At 38.4% G+C, this 16,355-nt stretch overlaps 1 protein-coding gene across 10 annotated transcripts in view; it reads left to right on the top strand.

The window, feature by feature from the left end:
- The window catches only part of Ezh2 (enhancer of zeste 2 polycomb repressive complex 2 subunit), a 74,176-nt gene that overhangs the window by 54,781 nt on the left and 3,040 nt on the right, over nucleotides 1-16,355 (top strand). For 9 of the 10 annotated variants that reach the window (XM_008829750.2, XM_017797313.2, XM_029561930.1 and 6 more), the window contains 8 exons: nucleotides 5,337-5,428; nucleotides 6,881-7,121; nucleotides 8,806-8,975; nucleotides 9,368-9,462; nucleotides 10,567-10,607; nucleotides 11,009-11,134; nucleotides 11,888-12,066; nucleotides 15,823-15,918. In XM_008829750.2, coding sequence (XP_008827972.2) covers nucleotides 5,337-5,428; nucleotides 6,881-7,121; nucleotides 8,806-8,975; nucleotides 9,368-9,462; nucleotides 10,567-10,607; nucleotides 11,009-11,134; nucleotides 11,888-12,066; nucleotides 15,823-15,918 — 1,040 coding nt within the window. Of the gene's footprint in view, nucleotides 1-5,336; nucleotides 5,429-6,880; nucleotides 7,122-8,805; nucleotides 8,976-9,367; nucleotides 9,463-10,566; nucleotides 10,608-11,008; nucleotides 11,135-11,887; nucleotides 12,071-15,822; nucleotides 15,919-16,355 lie in introns of all 10 variants that reach the window. The other variant, XR_003848969.1, reaches the window with a different exon arrangement.

Here is a 16,355-nt window from a genome sequence, read left to right as displayed (position 1 = left end):
ATAATGAAAATTATTTTACTAGCACAAGGAAAACTAAAAGTGCACATTGTAAAAATAACTCATTACATTATCTAATAATGCAAATAACTAAGGACAGAGTAATCAAGAGACATATATAATCAATGTACCATAGAAAAGACTACAGTTTAGTATCTTTTCATTCTACATAAACAGTAGAGGACAAATGGGAAATGTTGATGTTAAAAACAATGTTGAAGGCCAGGTGTGGTGGTGCACATCTTTAATTCCAGCACTGGGAGGCAGAGGCTGGCAGAAATCTGTGAGTTTGAGGCCAAGTTCCAGGCCAGCTGGGGATGCAGGGAGACTCTGACTCAAAAAGACCAAAAACAAACAAAAAAACCAATGCTGAAGATACAAAGGAAAAAAAAGGAAATATCTTTTAAAAACCATAAATAAGGGGCTGGAGCAATGGCTCAGCAGTTAAGAACACTGACTGCTCTTGCAAAGGACCTGGGTTCAATTCCTAGCACCCACATAGTAGCTACGAACCATTCTTAACTCCAGTTCCAGGGTAATCCGAGGCCCTCTTTTGACCTCTGCAGAATTGCATGACCTGGGTGCACTCACATACATGCAGGCAATACACTCATACACATAAAATTAAAATAAAATATTTTTTAAAAAACCCCATAAATAAATAATGTTCTACCACATTCCTTACCCAGTGGTAGTACTTAATAATGTTGAGCAATAGCTATGTCTTTCTCACCTGCTTTAAAATTTTTGTTTTATCTACTTGTATTTGTTGCTTCTTGCCACTTAGAATTTGTTGGGTAACATACATGTTATTTTGGTCTGGAAATGTTAAATTTTGGGTTTTTGTGTCCATGACATTTTAGTGATTTAACTATCTTAAATTAGAAAAATTCAAAGTGGGTTTTTAGAATTATCTCCTTGTTGACTCTTATCTAAATTGATGATTTTAAAGTTTTGATGGCTTGTAGTAAATTGTCCAATTGCTGCTCTATTAAGCAAATACCTTATTTGTACTTGATTTTGTTATCTTCATGTAGACCTTGAAATATAGTTGTCTTGAATTGCAATTCCTTGTTTTTATGAAATATATTTTATTTATTATTTTTAATTTATGTGTTTGAGTGCATTGCCTGCATGTGTGTAAGTACACTTGTGTCCTGCAAAGCCCAAGAAGGTCAGAAGATGGCACCAGATCCCCTGAAACTGGAGTTACAGACAGTTGTTAGCTGCCATGTGGGTGCTGGAATTTGAACCCAGGTCCTCTGCAAGAGTAGCCAGTGCTCTTAACCGCTGAGCCATTTCTCTAGCCCCTGAAATTCCTTTTTTACACATCATGTTATCGCATATGTCTGTTTTTCATCAAGAATATTATAAATTGCACTCAGGTGTTACCACAGCAAAAGAAGTGGGAGGGCTTTGTATTTTAGAGTCATTGAAAAGGATCCTTTCAGTTTGATGCTTTCTAGGTTTTAACATTGTGTACCATTTTATGTGCTCATATGGATCATAGAAATGGGTTACTACTTTCGAACATTATTATAAAAGTTATTATCTTGTGCTATTCAGAGAAGAATAATTTTGATGAACTTTGAACCTGTTGTCTAAGAGTCAACCTGAGGATGAAAAAAATAAAAAAGAAATTTCACTTGAATAGACTTAGAGGATTTCCCCCTGTCCCCTTTATGGGACAGGGTCTCATGTAGCCTTGAGTTTACTGTATAATGAAGCTGGCCATAAACTCTTGATTCTCCCTCAGCCTCCTGAATGCTGAGATTATACATGGGTGCCACCGTACCTGCTCCCTTCCCCTCCTGCACTTGAACCAGTCTCTTCATGATCTTGCCTGAATGAACTCCATAGGTATTTCATTGCTTTGCTAGAAATACCACACTTTCACTTTTCATAGTATTTTTCTTAAGTATAAATAAGTCATTAAGTATAAATGTTAAGTATAGTAGTACTTTATACTCCCCCACCCCCACCCCCGGCGCTGAGGACCGAACCCAGGGCCTTGCCAGTGAGCTAAATTCCCAATCCCAATACCTTATACTTATAAGTTTTTTGCATATATATTGGGGATGCTTAGTTAATCCTTTTAGAGTTGTATAGAGAATTAATTTATAAAATATTTAAAATAGTACTTAACTCCCATTAACCAATTTTTTATACATGATATTTCAAAAAAGTATATTAATATGCATATACAATCTATCACTTCTGTCCTCATTGAGTTTTTACTTTTACTTTTTCTTGTATCTTAACAGTTTCTTGAGTGAATATATATTCTTATTTCTAACCATCTTATTCAATAGTGCATCAGTCCTTAGACTTTCTCTTTCTTGGCTATTACAGATTTTACAATCGTCCTAGCTACATAGGTGGTCCTGTAACTTCTGAACCAATTAAAAAAAATTTTTTTAATTATTTTTATTTTAGGTATATGAGTATATTATGTGCATGTAAGTGTACCCCTGTTGTGCAAAGCCTGCAGAGGTCAGAAGAGGCATTGGATCCCCTGTAACTGGTATCTAGTATAGAGCCATTGTCTCCCTGTTATAGGGTAACTCCATTTAAACACTTTTAACATATGTATATACACATATATACATATTTTAGGAGGACTTTAGTGTTTGTATCTCTGCCCGTACTCCCTCTTCTACCCTGCCCTCCTATTCCCTTCCCCATTGAACCCTTCCTGACCCATTATTCCCCTTTCCTCCTTTATATCCTGCATTTTCTTTCCATTTCCTTGAAAGTTCCTGTGACTCCTAGCCCCTGCTTCATGTTCCTTACTAGTTTCCAGATGTCCTAGTCCAAATGAAACTTACATGCTCAAAGATTTAAAGCTGTAGTCCACATCTACATATGAGAGAAAACTTGTTTGTCATGTTTATCTTTCTGGATTACCTCACTCAGGACAGCTGTTTCCAGTGCCATCCTTTGTCTGTGAATTTCATAATTTTTTCTTAGTAGTTGAAAAACACTCCATTTTGTAAAGGTTATACATTTTCATTATCCATTCGTTAATTTATCATTAGGCTGTTTCCTGTATCCTGGATGGATCTAGGCAATTTCCATTTCTAGCTATTGTGAATGTATGAACAGGCATCTCTGTAGAAGGATATAGAGTCCTTTGGATATATGTCCAAGAGTGCTCTAGTTGGGTCATGTGGGAGATCTCTTTAGCTTTTTGAGGAACCTCCACACTGATTTCCATAGTGTCTGTACCAGTTTGCACTTCCATGAGCAGTAACTAAGTAGTCCTCTTTCTCCACATTCTTGCCAGCATTTGTTGTCATCTGTTCTTTTAATCTTAAGTCATCTGACTGAGGTAAGATAAAATCTCAAAATTGTTTTGATTTGTAGTTCCTGATGGCTAAGGATATTGATCATTTTAAGAAATGCTTCTCAGCCATTTGTAGTTCATTTTTATTTTTATTTTTTTTTTGGTCTTTTTGTGACAGGGTCTCCCTGTAGCCCCAGCTGTCTTGGATTCACTATGGAGACCAAGCTGGCCTTGAACTCCAGAGATCTGCCTGCCTCTGCCTCCCAAGTGCTAGGATTAAAGGTGTGCGCCACTGCACCCGGCATGTAGTTCATCTTTTGAGTATTCTGTGGTTAGGTTCTTCTCAATTTTTAATTGAGTTTTCTTAATTTTTTTTAAGTGCTTTGTATATTCTAAATACTAACCCTCTGTCAGATGTATAGCCTTTTCTTATTCTGTAACTATCTCTTCATTCAAATGATGATGTTCTTTGCTGTGCAGAAGCTGTTTAGTTTCATGTGATTCCATTTGTTAATTGTTGATCTTGGAATGCCTGTGCTATTGGGACTCTGTTTAGAAAGTTTTTTTGTGCCCAAAAGTTCAAGTGTATTCTGTACTCTGCCTTACATTTTAAGACTGAGCCTTTTTGGCTAGGTTGGCTGGCCATGGCCAGTAAAATCCTGGGATCCTATTTCTGCTTCTCCAGTGCTGGGGTTACAGATGCACACTACCCAGTCTTGTATTATAATTTTGAATAGTCAGTCACTTTTAAGCATTTGCCTTTACATGAGGGAACAAGTGAGAAATTCTAGTGTCTGTTCACATTTTTAATCACTACATGTACCATCATTTAAATCTCATCACATTATTTGGGAATTTTAACTTTAAAATAATATTTTCAAAACTTTTTTCATATCCCTGCATTCTCAGTAGAAAAGCACCGACTGTTACTAGAGTATTGAATTGTCCATGATTCAGAGGAATCAAATCCTAGTAATCTGGAGCTCTTTATAAGAATTTTAATAAGTTGTATCATTTTCTATTCTACATTTAATAAATTGTCTTTTCTTTAGAAATCAAGAAATTGGGGCTGGAGAGATGGCTCAGCAGTTAAGAACACTGACCGTCTTGCAGAAGACCCGGGTTCAAATCCCAGCACCCACATGGCAACTTACAACTGTCCGTAACTCCAGTTCCAGGGGATCCAACAGCTTCTTCTGTTCTCCATGGGCATGGCACGACACTGGTGCAGTTACTTACGTGCAGGCATAACACTCATACACATAAAATAAAAATAATAAATTAAAAAAAAAGAAATCAAGAAATTATAATGTCAAAGTTGGGTATGGTGGTCTACATCTATAATTCCAGTACTCAGGAGACTGAGGCAGGAGGATTTCCAGGAGTTCAAAGCCAACATGGGGCACATAGCGTTCCCCTAAAAGACTCCCACCCCCAAACCCACACTCACAAAAAGAAATTATAGATGTCAGAATACTTTTGCCTAAAAATAGGAAATCCGGTCTCTTGGAATATATTCTGCTTGTTGAGATACTAAAGATTCATTTTAAGTGAATGTCTGTGCTCACCAATCATGCTTATAAGGAGAAAATAAGAAATCACAAATCATTCCAGAGTTTGCTATGTCTTCACTTTGTGGGTTGCAGGACCAGAGAATGTGATATGACAGTTCTTATGCTAGAGCTTGGAGGCAAGTTGGATGAAGTAAACTGCATTCTTTTTTTCTTTTTATTTTTTTTTTTAATACTTTATTATTTTTATGTGTATGAGTATGTTGCCTGCATGTATGTAAGTGCACCTGTGTCGTGAGGAGGTCAGCAGTTATGGACAGATGTTAGCCACCATGTGGATGCTGGGAATCAAGCTCAGGTCCTCTGCAAGAGCAGCCAATGCTTATAACCACTGAGCCATCTCTCCAGCCCCTAAAACACATTCTTGAGAGATTATAACGTAGTAAGAGACTATAATGTATTGATTTTTTCAGTGGATCTGGGGAAGTGAAAAAGTAGATCTTTTATAGCTATATTCAGATAATTTATGTTTCTTTTTTCAGCCTTCCATGCAACACCCAATACATACAAGCGAAAAAACACAGAAACAGCTCTGGACAACAAACCTTGTGGACCACAGTGTTACCAGCATCTGGTAAGATTTAGTGCTTTGTTATTCCAGAGGGTTCTTAAGAAGTCTGTATCTTGAATTTGGTGGAGGTGATTAAGGCAGCACTGATGTTGTCTGAATCCATATTACATGGGCCATGTGACAGGCAGCGTTCTCACCCATGTTTCCTCATAGCTGTGTACTGCACAGCATAGGCCATTGACCTTGAGAACTCATTGTTTATCTGCTATTTCTTCATTTCAAGGTGTTTAGGATCAAGGACTCTCCACAAAGTTTGTGAGAGTATGAAGTATAGATAACCCATTAGATACCAAAAACTCAGTTATCATATGCAGAAATTCCTAAGCCTTTTGCATGGTGGTATCCCTTCTGTGAGTGTTTTAAACCCTGTATAGTTTGAACTATGCCATAGATCGCACAGACTTTTTTTTTTTTTTTTAAGTGATGGAGAAGAGGTAAGAGATTAGGGAAATATGAGGTAGGAAAGTTGTTTTTACGGGTACTATCTTATTTTTTACCATTTCCCCTCTTTGAACCAAGCCACTCCTACCTAGGAACTAAGTGGGTATATATTGCCTGTTGGATTTTGGACAGAAGATTCAGTGAATGGCACCTGCAGAAGGTATCCTATTTTTAAGCAATTTGGTTTTTGTAGAGTGAAGTATAAAACTGTTGGCTCCTTTCAAACTTTTCCCTTCTATTTCCACTTAAAAAAGGAATTCTCTAGCACTGTTTTATAATATTCTTTATAAGGTGGAACTTTATTTGGCTCATCTAAAATGTTTCTGTGGTCTCTTTTACAAGCCATGCTCTTACCATTGTTTTATACTTTCTGAGATTGGATTATTATACTTCAGAATGCAAAATGTAACCCTTCTTATAATCTTATTCCTAAAGTTCTTTTCATGTCTTCCTGTGGCTATGCATCCTTCACAGGAAAAGAAAAATTATATAGGCTGTTTTAATAGTTTAAGACCAGAAGTGAAAGTCATGCATGTATGTATGTTTTGTGTCCTTGCATACTTTAAGTAGTACTTTTAAAGAAGTGTATATTAAGCCCTGAAATTGGAAGTTTGACTTAACACATATTAGTATGTGATTCTTTTGATAGATTCTCTTTTAAATGGAATATATGTATATATATAGAAATAATCTTTATGTGAAGTTAAGTATTTTATATTTTTTTAACTTACTGTGTTTTAATTAATTTAGTTAATATAGTTCACAAATTCACCATTTGAACCGTTTTGCCTGATTTTGTATTATAGCAATATATTGAACCCATTTTTGTGTCTGAAATACTAAAACCATCAAAGGCAGATTAAAAAATAGGTATATTGAGATATGTAAATAATTGTGATAAGTGGATATTGTGATACATTTTTTTGAACAACTTGCCTTGTGCAATGTCTTATTCTATTCTACCAAATGAGTTTTAGAACTTTACCCTGATGCCTACAACATTTCATTTTGCAGGAGGGAGCAAAGGAATTTGCCGCTGCCCTCACTGCAGAGCGGATAAAGACACCACCAAAACGCCCAGGGGGCCGCAGAAGAGGACGACTTCCAAATAATAGCAGCAGACCTAGCACCCCCACCATTAATGTGCTGGAGGCAAAGGATACAGACAGTGACAGAGAAGCAGGGACTGAAACGGGGGGAGAGAACAATGATAAAGAAGAAGAAGAGAAAAAAGATGAGACTTCTAGCTCCTCGGGTAAGACACACCTAATACCTGGATTTTACTATTGCTTTGTAAGTTTAAATTTGTGACAATGAAGATTATAATACATTGAATTATTTTCTGTGTTAGTTTCTTTTATTCTTTTTTTAATTTGTTTTATTTTTATTTTATGAGTGTTTTTGCCTGTATGTATGTTAAGTGTACCTGTGTTGTGCAATGCCTGCCAAGGTCAAAAGAGGGCATTAGATTCCCCATTACTGGGCTTATGAACCGTGCTTAGCCACCATGTGGGTGCTGGAAATCGAATCCAGGTCCTCTGTAAGAGCTGCCAGTGTGCTTGACTGCTGAGCCATCTCTCCAGCTCCAGTTTCTTTTATTTTTTAAAGATTTATTTTCTTTTTAATTTTGCATATGTATGTTTCTGTGTGTTATGTCTGTGAATACAGAGCCCACAGAAACCAGAAAGTCATTGAATCCCCTGGAACTGGAATTCCAGGTGGTTGTGAGCCAGTTGACATAGGTGCTGGGAACTGAACCTGGGTCCTCTGTAAGAACATTATGCACTCTTAACCACTGAGCCATATCCTTCCTCCCGCCCCCCCCCACAACTTTCTTTTCAATGCAATGAGCAATCCTAAGATTAGAGAGTTCTCTCATTGATAAATAGCTGAATTGTTTCTGCTGTTTCCTTACTACACTACTTGTGATGCTTGTTTGTTTGGGCTACTGGAATGTTTGATTAAATTTGTTCTCGTTCTTTGTGCCATTTTCCCTCTGTCCTTCCTTGACAAGGCATTTAGTTTTAATCATGATGACCTGTGAGTAGTTTTCATTAGCGAAAAAATGAGTAATACTGACGAGTTAATATTTTACTGCTTAAATTTTAGTTGTCCTTTTACCTCTATGAATTAAACCATGATTAGTAATAGTCTGACCTCATTTTATGTTTATTTTGTAAGGCTGTATTAAAGGAAGCACAGCTTCATGGTTTCTGTGCGGATAGGGTGAAAATCTTTCTGATATTGTTTCTAGCCTTAGTTCATTTTAAAGTATGATTACAATCCTTTTATTTTCTTAAGCAAACCCTTAATTTTTCTCTTAATACTCTTTTCAGTCAACATTTTGTGTGTGTGTGTGTGTGTGTGAGAGAGAGAGACAGAGACAGAGACAGAGAGACAGTATGCATTTGGAGGTCAGAGTATAACCTTGGATGCGGGTCCTCTACCTTCCCCAAGTTTTGAGATAAGAGCTTAGTTGTTTTTTCATTGCGTATGCCAGGTTTGCTTCTGGAGCTTCTCCTGTCTTCATGTCCCATCTCCGTGAGGGAGTACTGGGGTAAAGATGCTTGGTGCTGTGCTTCTGCTTTTACTTGGGTTCTGGGGATTTGAATTCAGGTCCTTCTGCTAGCATGGCAAGCATTTTTACCCTCTCAGCCATCTCCCTAGCCCCTTAGTCATCATTTCTTTGAAAATTACTTTTTATTTATTTCATGTGTAAGTAAGTACACATGTGTTTATGCACGCACATATACACATACCTTGGCGTGTATGGAGGTCAGGAGACAACTTCTGGGAGTTAATTCTCTCCTTCCACCATGTGGGTTTCAGGGATTGAACTCAGGTCTTCAAGCTTGGTGGCAGGCATCTTTACCCACTCAGCTACCTCTTCAGCCCCTTAGCCAACATTTCTTGACTAGTGCTCACATTTGGTTTTATAGAAGCAAATTCTCGGTGTCAAACACCAATAAAGATGAAGCCAAATATTGAACCTCCTGAAAATGTGGAATGGAGTGGTGCTGAAGCTTCAATGTTCAGAGTCCTCATTGGTACCTACTACGATAATTTCTGTGCCATTGCTAGGTTAATCGGGACCAAAACATGTAGACAGGTAAGCATATCTGTTCTAAGAACTTTTAACTATAGGGGTAATATGTACTCTTTGCCAAGACATGAAAATTCTTAATTTCATTGTGTTCATCTTCTGAAAAGAGCTCATTTTTTCCCCTTAAGGAAGCCAGGTGAATATATCCCTTAGTTGTGTGTCATAATTTCCCCATTTTATATTTAAGTTTGGGTGTGGTGGATTTAAATAGATAGCATTTAAATTTGGCCAGACTATAATTGTAGCCACTCTCTCAATGTGATGGAGGGACAGTGATTTCTACTCTATTCTCAGCACCTAGCAGTGTCAAAAGAGAGACAAAAACATTTTCCCGGTATGCACAAGTATGGAATGGTCCCTTAAATCACTGTTCCGTTACTGTCTGTGCTTCTCATCAGGTGTATGAGTTTAGAGTCAAAGAATCCAGTATCATAGCACCTGCCCCTGCTGAGGATGTGGACACTCCTCCAAGGAAAAAGAAAAGAAAACACCGGTAAGTCTGCTGAGGAGCCTGGAGAGAAGCTGTGTAGATGGGTGCTGCAGGCAGAGCGTCTCAGGAAGTTGTTTTTTATTTGAACTATTATAAAAAGACTTTAAATTTCCATCTAAGATGGACCTGTAGAATCTTGTTTCTAATGGACTTCATTGCTGTCATTTTTCTACAGAAATACAGCTGCTTCAGTAAATTTAAGTAAATTTGACATGTCACGTAATAAAACTTTTAGTTACCATGCTGTATTTTGGTTGAGAAAAACATTGCTGTTTAGAGTAAACAGTTCCTTTAGCCATTTGGTGTGAAATATTTTAAGATTTGTTCCTGCTGTGAGCTCTGGGTCAGTTTTTAGAAGTCTTTAATTCTAGAAGTCTGAATGTTCTGTGTATGCCATTGCATTCTGATACTCTTAACATTGGCCTCCACACCTGTGACTATTACCTTTCACAAAGGCTTATGGTGAATGACTGATAAAATAGAATGTTTTCAAATGTAGAGCCAAGAAATCCATGATTGGACCCCTGCCCCAACCCACTGTTTTTTAAAATGAGAAGTATAGTTGGTTGGGTAAGGGGCAATTAGATTATGCTTTAGAAATTGTGCACAAGCTAATAGATCTGTTATATTTCTTTAGTGAAGAGTTTAGATTAGAACTAAGAGATTGGACACTTTTCTCACGGGAAGAGGAATTTAAGCTTTAGTAGATGCTTCTCAATTTTTGGTTAAATGATTTCTGACCATGCATTTCGACTGGGTGATTTAATGATGGTGCAATTACAGTATCCATGTAATCCAGATCTGAATAGTCAGTAGGTACACACCTGCTGCTATACCAGGCCTTGCTGCTGCTTATCCTTAACCAGGAGATGTGGACATGTGCAGGAAGTAATCTGCCAGACTTCTAAGCATGGCACAGCAAATGAGTGAGCAGGTTTCTGAGTCACTCTGAGCTGACTGTTGACAGAGGTTGGACATACTGTTTGACTTTACCATACTCCTCTGTTAATTGCAGATAGGTCTACTTAATGGGTCTCAGTTGGATTTGCAGCTGATTGTTTTCCCATCTTCACACAGAAGTTTGTGTTTTATTTTCTGTTTTTGCAGGTTGTGGGCTGCACACTGCAGAAAGATACAGCTGAAAAAGGGTTAGTATCTTTCCAGTTAACTTAATTATTAGCCCAAAACTGTCTCTCTTGTTTTAGAATGGAAACTGGATTGGAGTTTTGGTTATTTTGTCTTAACTGACCTATACATTAAATCAGTTGAAATGAAATGTCTGTTGATTAAGTTAGTGCTCTTTGGAAAGTGAAAGCTGATTGGATGGAGTGAGTTAGTGAGAAGCACTCTGGAAATGGTGCTGAGATGTGAGGCCAAGCTTTTAAGCATGTAAGGGTAGGAATTGATGATTTTCCATAGGACTATTGGTAGTATTTTACGTACAAAGGAAGCTCCTGAGGCAGCATGGGAAGACTGTGCTCTTGTTAACTGTGATGATCATTTCCCATCTCCCTGGATTCATTGCCTGTGTGCTGTTATCTTTACTCAGATGGTTCCTCTAACCATGTTTACAACTATCAACCCTGTGATCATCCACGGCAGCCTTGTGACAGTTCGTGCCCTTGTGTAATAGCACAAAATTTTTGTGAGAAGTTTTGTCAATGTAGTTCAGAGTGTAAGTATTTGTTGCTTTGATGCAATTGCATGAAAACTGAATGGGCTTTGATCAGCAGCTTCAAATAGTAATATAAATCAAAACATAAAGACATAGGAGCACTATTCTATTGCTTGCTTTAGGAAATCGTTACTATTTATTGAGCCCTGCACTGTTAGAGTGTCCATTCTGTCTCTTGTCTGTGTACAAGTTGGGCAGAGTTGTATTAAAGGGTTTGAATTTCTGTTTTTTTCTTTGATTGTTTGAATTGCAGCAAAGTGACATAAAATTTAAGAGGAATGTGGAAGTAGCTATCCAAATCTTTGGTGGGGTATTAGAAGTAGTCAGAGTTAGGACGGTTTTATTTTTTAGAATGAAGGAAAGTAGAATAAAGGCAGTGGGTTCTTTCAGTTGTGTAAGGAAGCTGCACAAAGCTTAGAGGAAGGGGTAGAAATACCACTTACTACAGATCATGTATATCATCCAGTCAAAACCCTCCCTTCACCTGTTTTTTTAATCACAGAACTTTGAAGTCATATATTCATTTAACAAATACGAAATGGAAACCAAAAATTCAGTGCTGACCTTTTTCATTTCTAACAGCTTTTGTGTTTTCTATTCCTCCATTTTCTTCTCTATATGGTAGGGCAGAGAGGTAAAGGTTGTGAGTCAGTCAGGTGCTCAGCATAGCATTGGCTTCATTCTTTCATACAAGCTTTACATATGACAATGATTGCCATTCTGGTGGTGATAATGATGAACCTATCTCTGAAGGTCAAAACCGCTTTCCTGGATGCCGATGCAAAGCCCAGTGCAACACCAAGCAGTGCCCATGCTATCTTGCTGTCCGAGAGTGTGACCCTGACCTCTGTCTGACATGTGGAGCTGCTGACCATTGGGATAGTAAAAATGTGTCCTGCAAGAACTGTAGTATTCAGCGAGGCTCCAAAAAAGTAAGTAAGAGTCACATATGGAAAGTTTTTGTTGTTGCTAATTTGGTTTTTTGATAGTCTCATGTAGCCCAAGCTTGCCTCAAACTCTTAAGTTTCCCATGGAATGAATGTCTTACTAGGTGATAAGGTAAGTCCCAAGTTCTGAGAAGTAGCCATTAATGCTGCCAGATTTGAAAGAGGAATTTTTTTTTCTAGTTTTTTAATAGTTGATTTGAATCTTTTTCATTTATTTAATATAAACAGAAGTTCTGTCTTACTGTAAACAGATGATTGCTGTCATAATGTACAGACCCATTCCCATCAAATGGTATTTTTATTTTCCTTTCTGTGCGTAGTAAAAGATGAAATTTCCTATGGCAAAGATTTATAAAGACTTCATTCTTTTTTAAAAATATTTTATTTATTGTATTTTATGTATATCAGTGTATTGCCTGCATGTGTGTAAGTGTACCCATGTTGTGACTGTGGCGGTCAGAAGAGGGCGTTGGATTCTGCTGGAACTGGAGTTAACATATGGTTGATAGCTATCATGTGGGTATTGGAACCGAAACTGGGTCTTCTGTAAGAGCAGCCAGTGCACTTAACCACTGAGCCAGCTCTTCAGCCCCTGTTCTTGTTTTTAATAACCTTGAAAATAGGCCAGGTGTGTGGTATGTGTGAGTAATTCCAGCACATTAGAGACTGAGGTAGGAGCATCTTTGTGAACCACTGTGTGAACAGTGAGTTCCAGGCCAGTTTATACCAGGCTAGTTTTGAGACATATCACAAAACTATCTCAAAACAACAGCAAACACCCCTAAGACCTTAAAAATGACCAATCCAACAATTATGTATTTGAAGCCTGTGAATAGCATATAGGTGGTTTTAAATGTAGCAGCCAGGAAGTAATTTTTGAACAAAAGAAACTTTTAGCAACATATTATACTAGGGAAATTCAGTATCTTTTTCAGCAGATGACCGTTAGTTAATTAATTAATTTAAATAATCCTTTTGGTCACAATAGCTGACATTTATTAGGTGTTTAATATAGGCACTACTTGAATACTTTTCATATTAATTAATGATCATATCCTCATGAGTTAGGAATAACTGTTACCCCACTTTACAGGTAAGGAAGACTGGTAGGCTCAGTGGGTAAAGGTGTCTGCTGTCAGTGACCCTAGTTCTTCAGGGTCCCTCAAGTTGTCCCTTTGTAAAAAAATATTTAATTTTTTTTATATGTATGAGTGTATTGCCTGCATGTGTGTAAGTGCACTGTGTCATGCAATGCCCACAGAGGTCAGAAGAGAGTGTTGGTCTCCTGGAACTGGAGCTATGGGTGGTTGTTAGCCATCATGTGGGTGCTGGGAACTGAACCTGGGTCCTCTGCAAGAGCATCTAGTGCTCTTAACCACTGAACCATCTCTCTGGCCCCTTAAGTTGTCCTCTTAACTCCTTTCCTGCATCATGGCATGAGCATATCTTACCCCTTCTACACACACAGAATGAATAAATAAAAATGTCTCAAAAGAAGACAATAGAGCAGGCAATGAAATTGGACAGAGGAGCTGTGCTGTTAGCCACCACCTCTTCTGCTGTTTGTGTGTAGAGTATGCACATCACAAGTGGTTCAACAGTCACATGGGTGAGATCACCCTACTTTAAGGAATCTTTTACCAGAAATTCTGCCCCCAATGAAACATTCAGTTTCTTTTAGCTTTCTTTTTTCTTCTGTTGTGTGTTTGAACCAATCTATGTTCATGGCAGATCTGATTGGGATTAGCTGTACAGAGAGATTTTCTTTTTAGGCTTTTGGATCATTTTTTCCCCAGGCAGCTGCATATTCACGTAGATCACCAGATCACAGTGATGCTGTCTGTTTCCTGCTGTTTTACACTTTCTGCCCTGGCCCCAGATTGCCATTGTTGGATAGATCTGCTCCTCCTTCAGCTTGTTCATAGTGGGGAGTGCTCATGCTGATAATGTTTTTCTTTGTGACATCTTTTTAAGTCTCAAAACAGAAAACCATACATAATCTTTACCACCTGGGTTTTACTTGGTAATTCCCAATATTTAATTAATTTTGATTTTGATCAGGAGAGTGCTTGGGAAATTCACTTGACAAGAATGGGCAGGGATAGGAATGGGTAGGAAGCTTGGATGATCCAGAAACTACTTTAAAGGTCACAGGAAGAAGCATAATAAAGAGCCATAACAAAATTTTCCATGTTTGGGAACAGATGCTAACAGGGCAGTTTGCTGCAGTGGTCGTCTTGGCCTTCTCTGCAGGACTGATGACTGCACCTCCAGTGGTACTGTTCTGAGTTACCATGAGAAGGGGCTGGGAGGAACAGAATCTAGAAGACAGTTGCCATGGAGGAAATGGCAGGGTTTCCTGAAGAAAAGACAGCAGTGAAGAACCAGAATGTGCTGAGGGTTTGAGCTGGCAACTCAAGGCACTTTGAGAGAAAGAGGGAAGGGACTAGAGAGAAGAGTGCTTGATGTACATACATTAAATTTGTATCATTAACTAGGTATGGCAGTATACTCGTATTATCCCAGCATTTAGGAGGCTGAAGTGGGAAGATTGCTGATTCAGAGCTAGCCTGGGCCACATACTGTCACTGTATTTCAAAAAATAAAATCGAAGGTCTGGGGAGATGGCTCAGTGGGTGAAGAGTTTGCTCTGCAAGCTTGAAGATAATGAGTTTATATCTCAGCAGTCACATGCAAACTGTCTGTGGCCACACATTGGTAACTCCAGCCCTGGAGGGCTTGGGGGACAGAACAGGTAGATCCTGGGGGCTTGATGGCTAGCTAGTCTAACTGAAATAACAAGCTCCAGGTTCATTTAGAGACTGTGTCTCCAAAAGTAAGGTGGAGGAAACACCTGAAAGGTGCCCACCGGCCCGTAACATGTTCATGTACAGGTGAGCACACCTACATACACGTACACACATGCATCTACTGTACATGCAAATCAATATATTTACAGTATATATTATATATATGAAACATTTGTGTTTCTCACTTTCTGTCTATGTGAGAAATACAGTTTAAAGGAGGTGAGATTTTGGCTGCTGGTTTGAGGTTTCAGCCCATGGTCACTTTTGCCTGTTGCTTCCAGGCCTAACATAGTGAGGCAGAACATCATGGTGGGGCATGTGGTGGAGACTAGTCGCTGGGTTCATGCCATACAGGAGGCAGAAGGAACCCAAAATGATCAGGAACAAGATACACCCTTCAAAGATATGCTTTTAGTGGCTCACTTCCTCCAACCAGAACTCACCGCTTGGTTTCTACCATCTGTCTATGATGCTAGCAGGTTATGAGTCCATCAGCGAATTAATCTGTTAGGTCAGAGCCCTCACAGTCCACCTCTCAGTGATTTGATGTGCCAGCTGGGGCCCAAACCTTCAACACGTGAAATCAGACTAAAACGTTAGGGACAAATGTGTGGTTGAAAGTGAGTTAGTGAAGGAGTCAAGGACTGAAGTAAAAATACAGCAGTTCTTGAATACCTTGCTTGCTGCCAGACTCACATCAGAGTAAGCTAGAGGATTTTTGTCCTCTGAGTTTTGTTTAAAAACATTGCTTTTGTAGTTTACTAGACATGCCCAGCTTTTATACCTATCAGATCCACTCGTGGGTTGAATTATTCCTCTAGCACAGACCTGGCGTTTAACCCTGTTAAGTTGTTTTCACCCTGCAGTCTAGTAGTCTCCAGTCTGTCCTTGCTTTCTTTTTTGATTATGTGATTGCATTTTATTCCTGTAGCACTTACTGCTGGCACCATCTGATGTGGCAGGTTGGGGAATTTTTATCAAAGATCCTGTACAGAAAAATGAATTCATCTCAGAATACTGTGGAGAGGTAAGGCACACTGATTATATGTTGTTAGGTGGTTTTGTTTATAGGAATAGCTTGCATTGTTTTGGGTTGATTCCATTGGACAAATTCATTGGTTTGGTTAGAATGAATTAATACAAAATGCTCTTTGTCCTGGACTTATTTGTATTTACGGATTTGGTTTGCTTAGTAACTGGATAACTTCATTTCTAGCTATGGTTAGTTTTTATTACCTGAGGACAAGGGATGCAGGAACAAGAGGTTTGCTATGTCGAATTGGTCCTACTGAATTGACAGCCTAGTTGATGGGGATCTGGAAACAGCAGTGTTATTAACTTGCAAGCGGTCATAAGGTTAGCTTCAGACAGCTACAGTTTGTGTTTCTTACTCAGTGGAAAGACTGTTGTTAATCATTTTCTTCAGGCATATCTCTGATTTAACATTATTAAAATGTCATTCTT

The sequence above is a fragment of the Nannospalax galili genome, unplaced genomic scaffold, assembly GCF_000622305.1.
Source record: "Nannospalax galili isolate Female #2095 unplaced genomic scaffold, S.galili_v1.0 scaffold234, whole genome shotgun sequence".
Classification (NCBI taxonomy): domain Eukaryota; kingdom Metazoa; phylum Chordata; class Mammalia; order Rodentia; family Spalacidae; genus Nannospalax; species Nannospalax galili.
The sequence above is the reverse complement of the archived record's forward strand: the minus strand, read 5'-3'. Positions and strand labels throughout refer to the sequence as shown.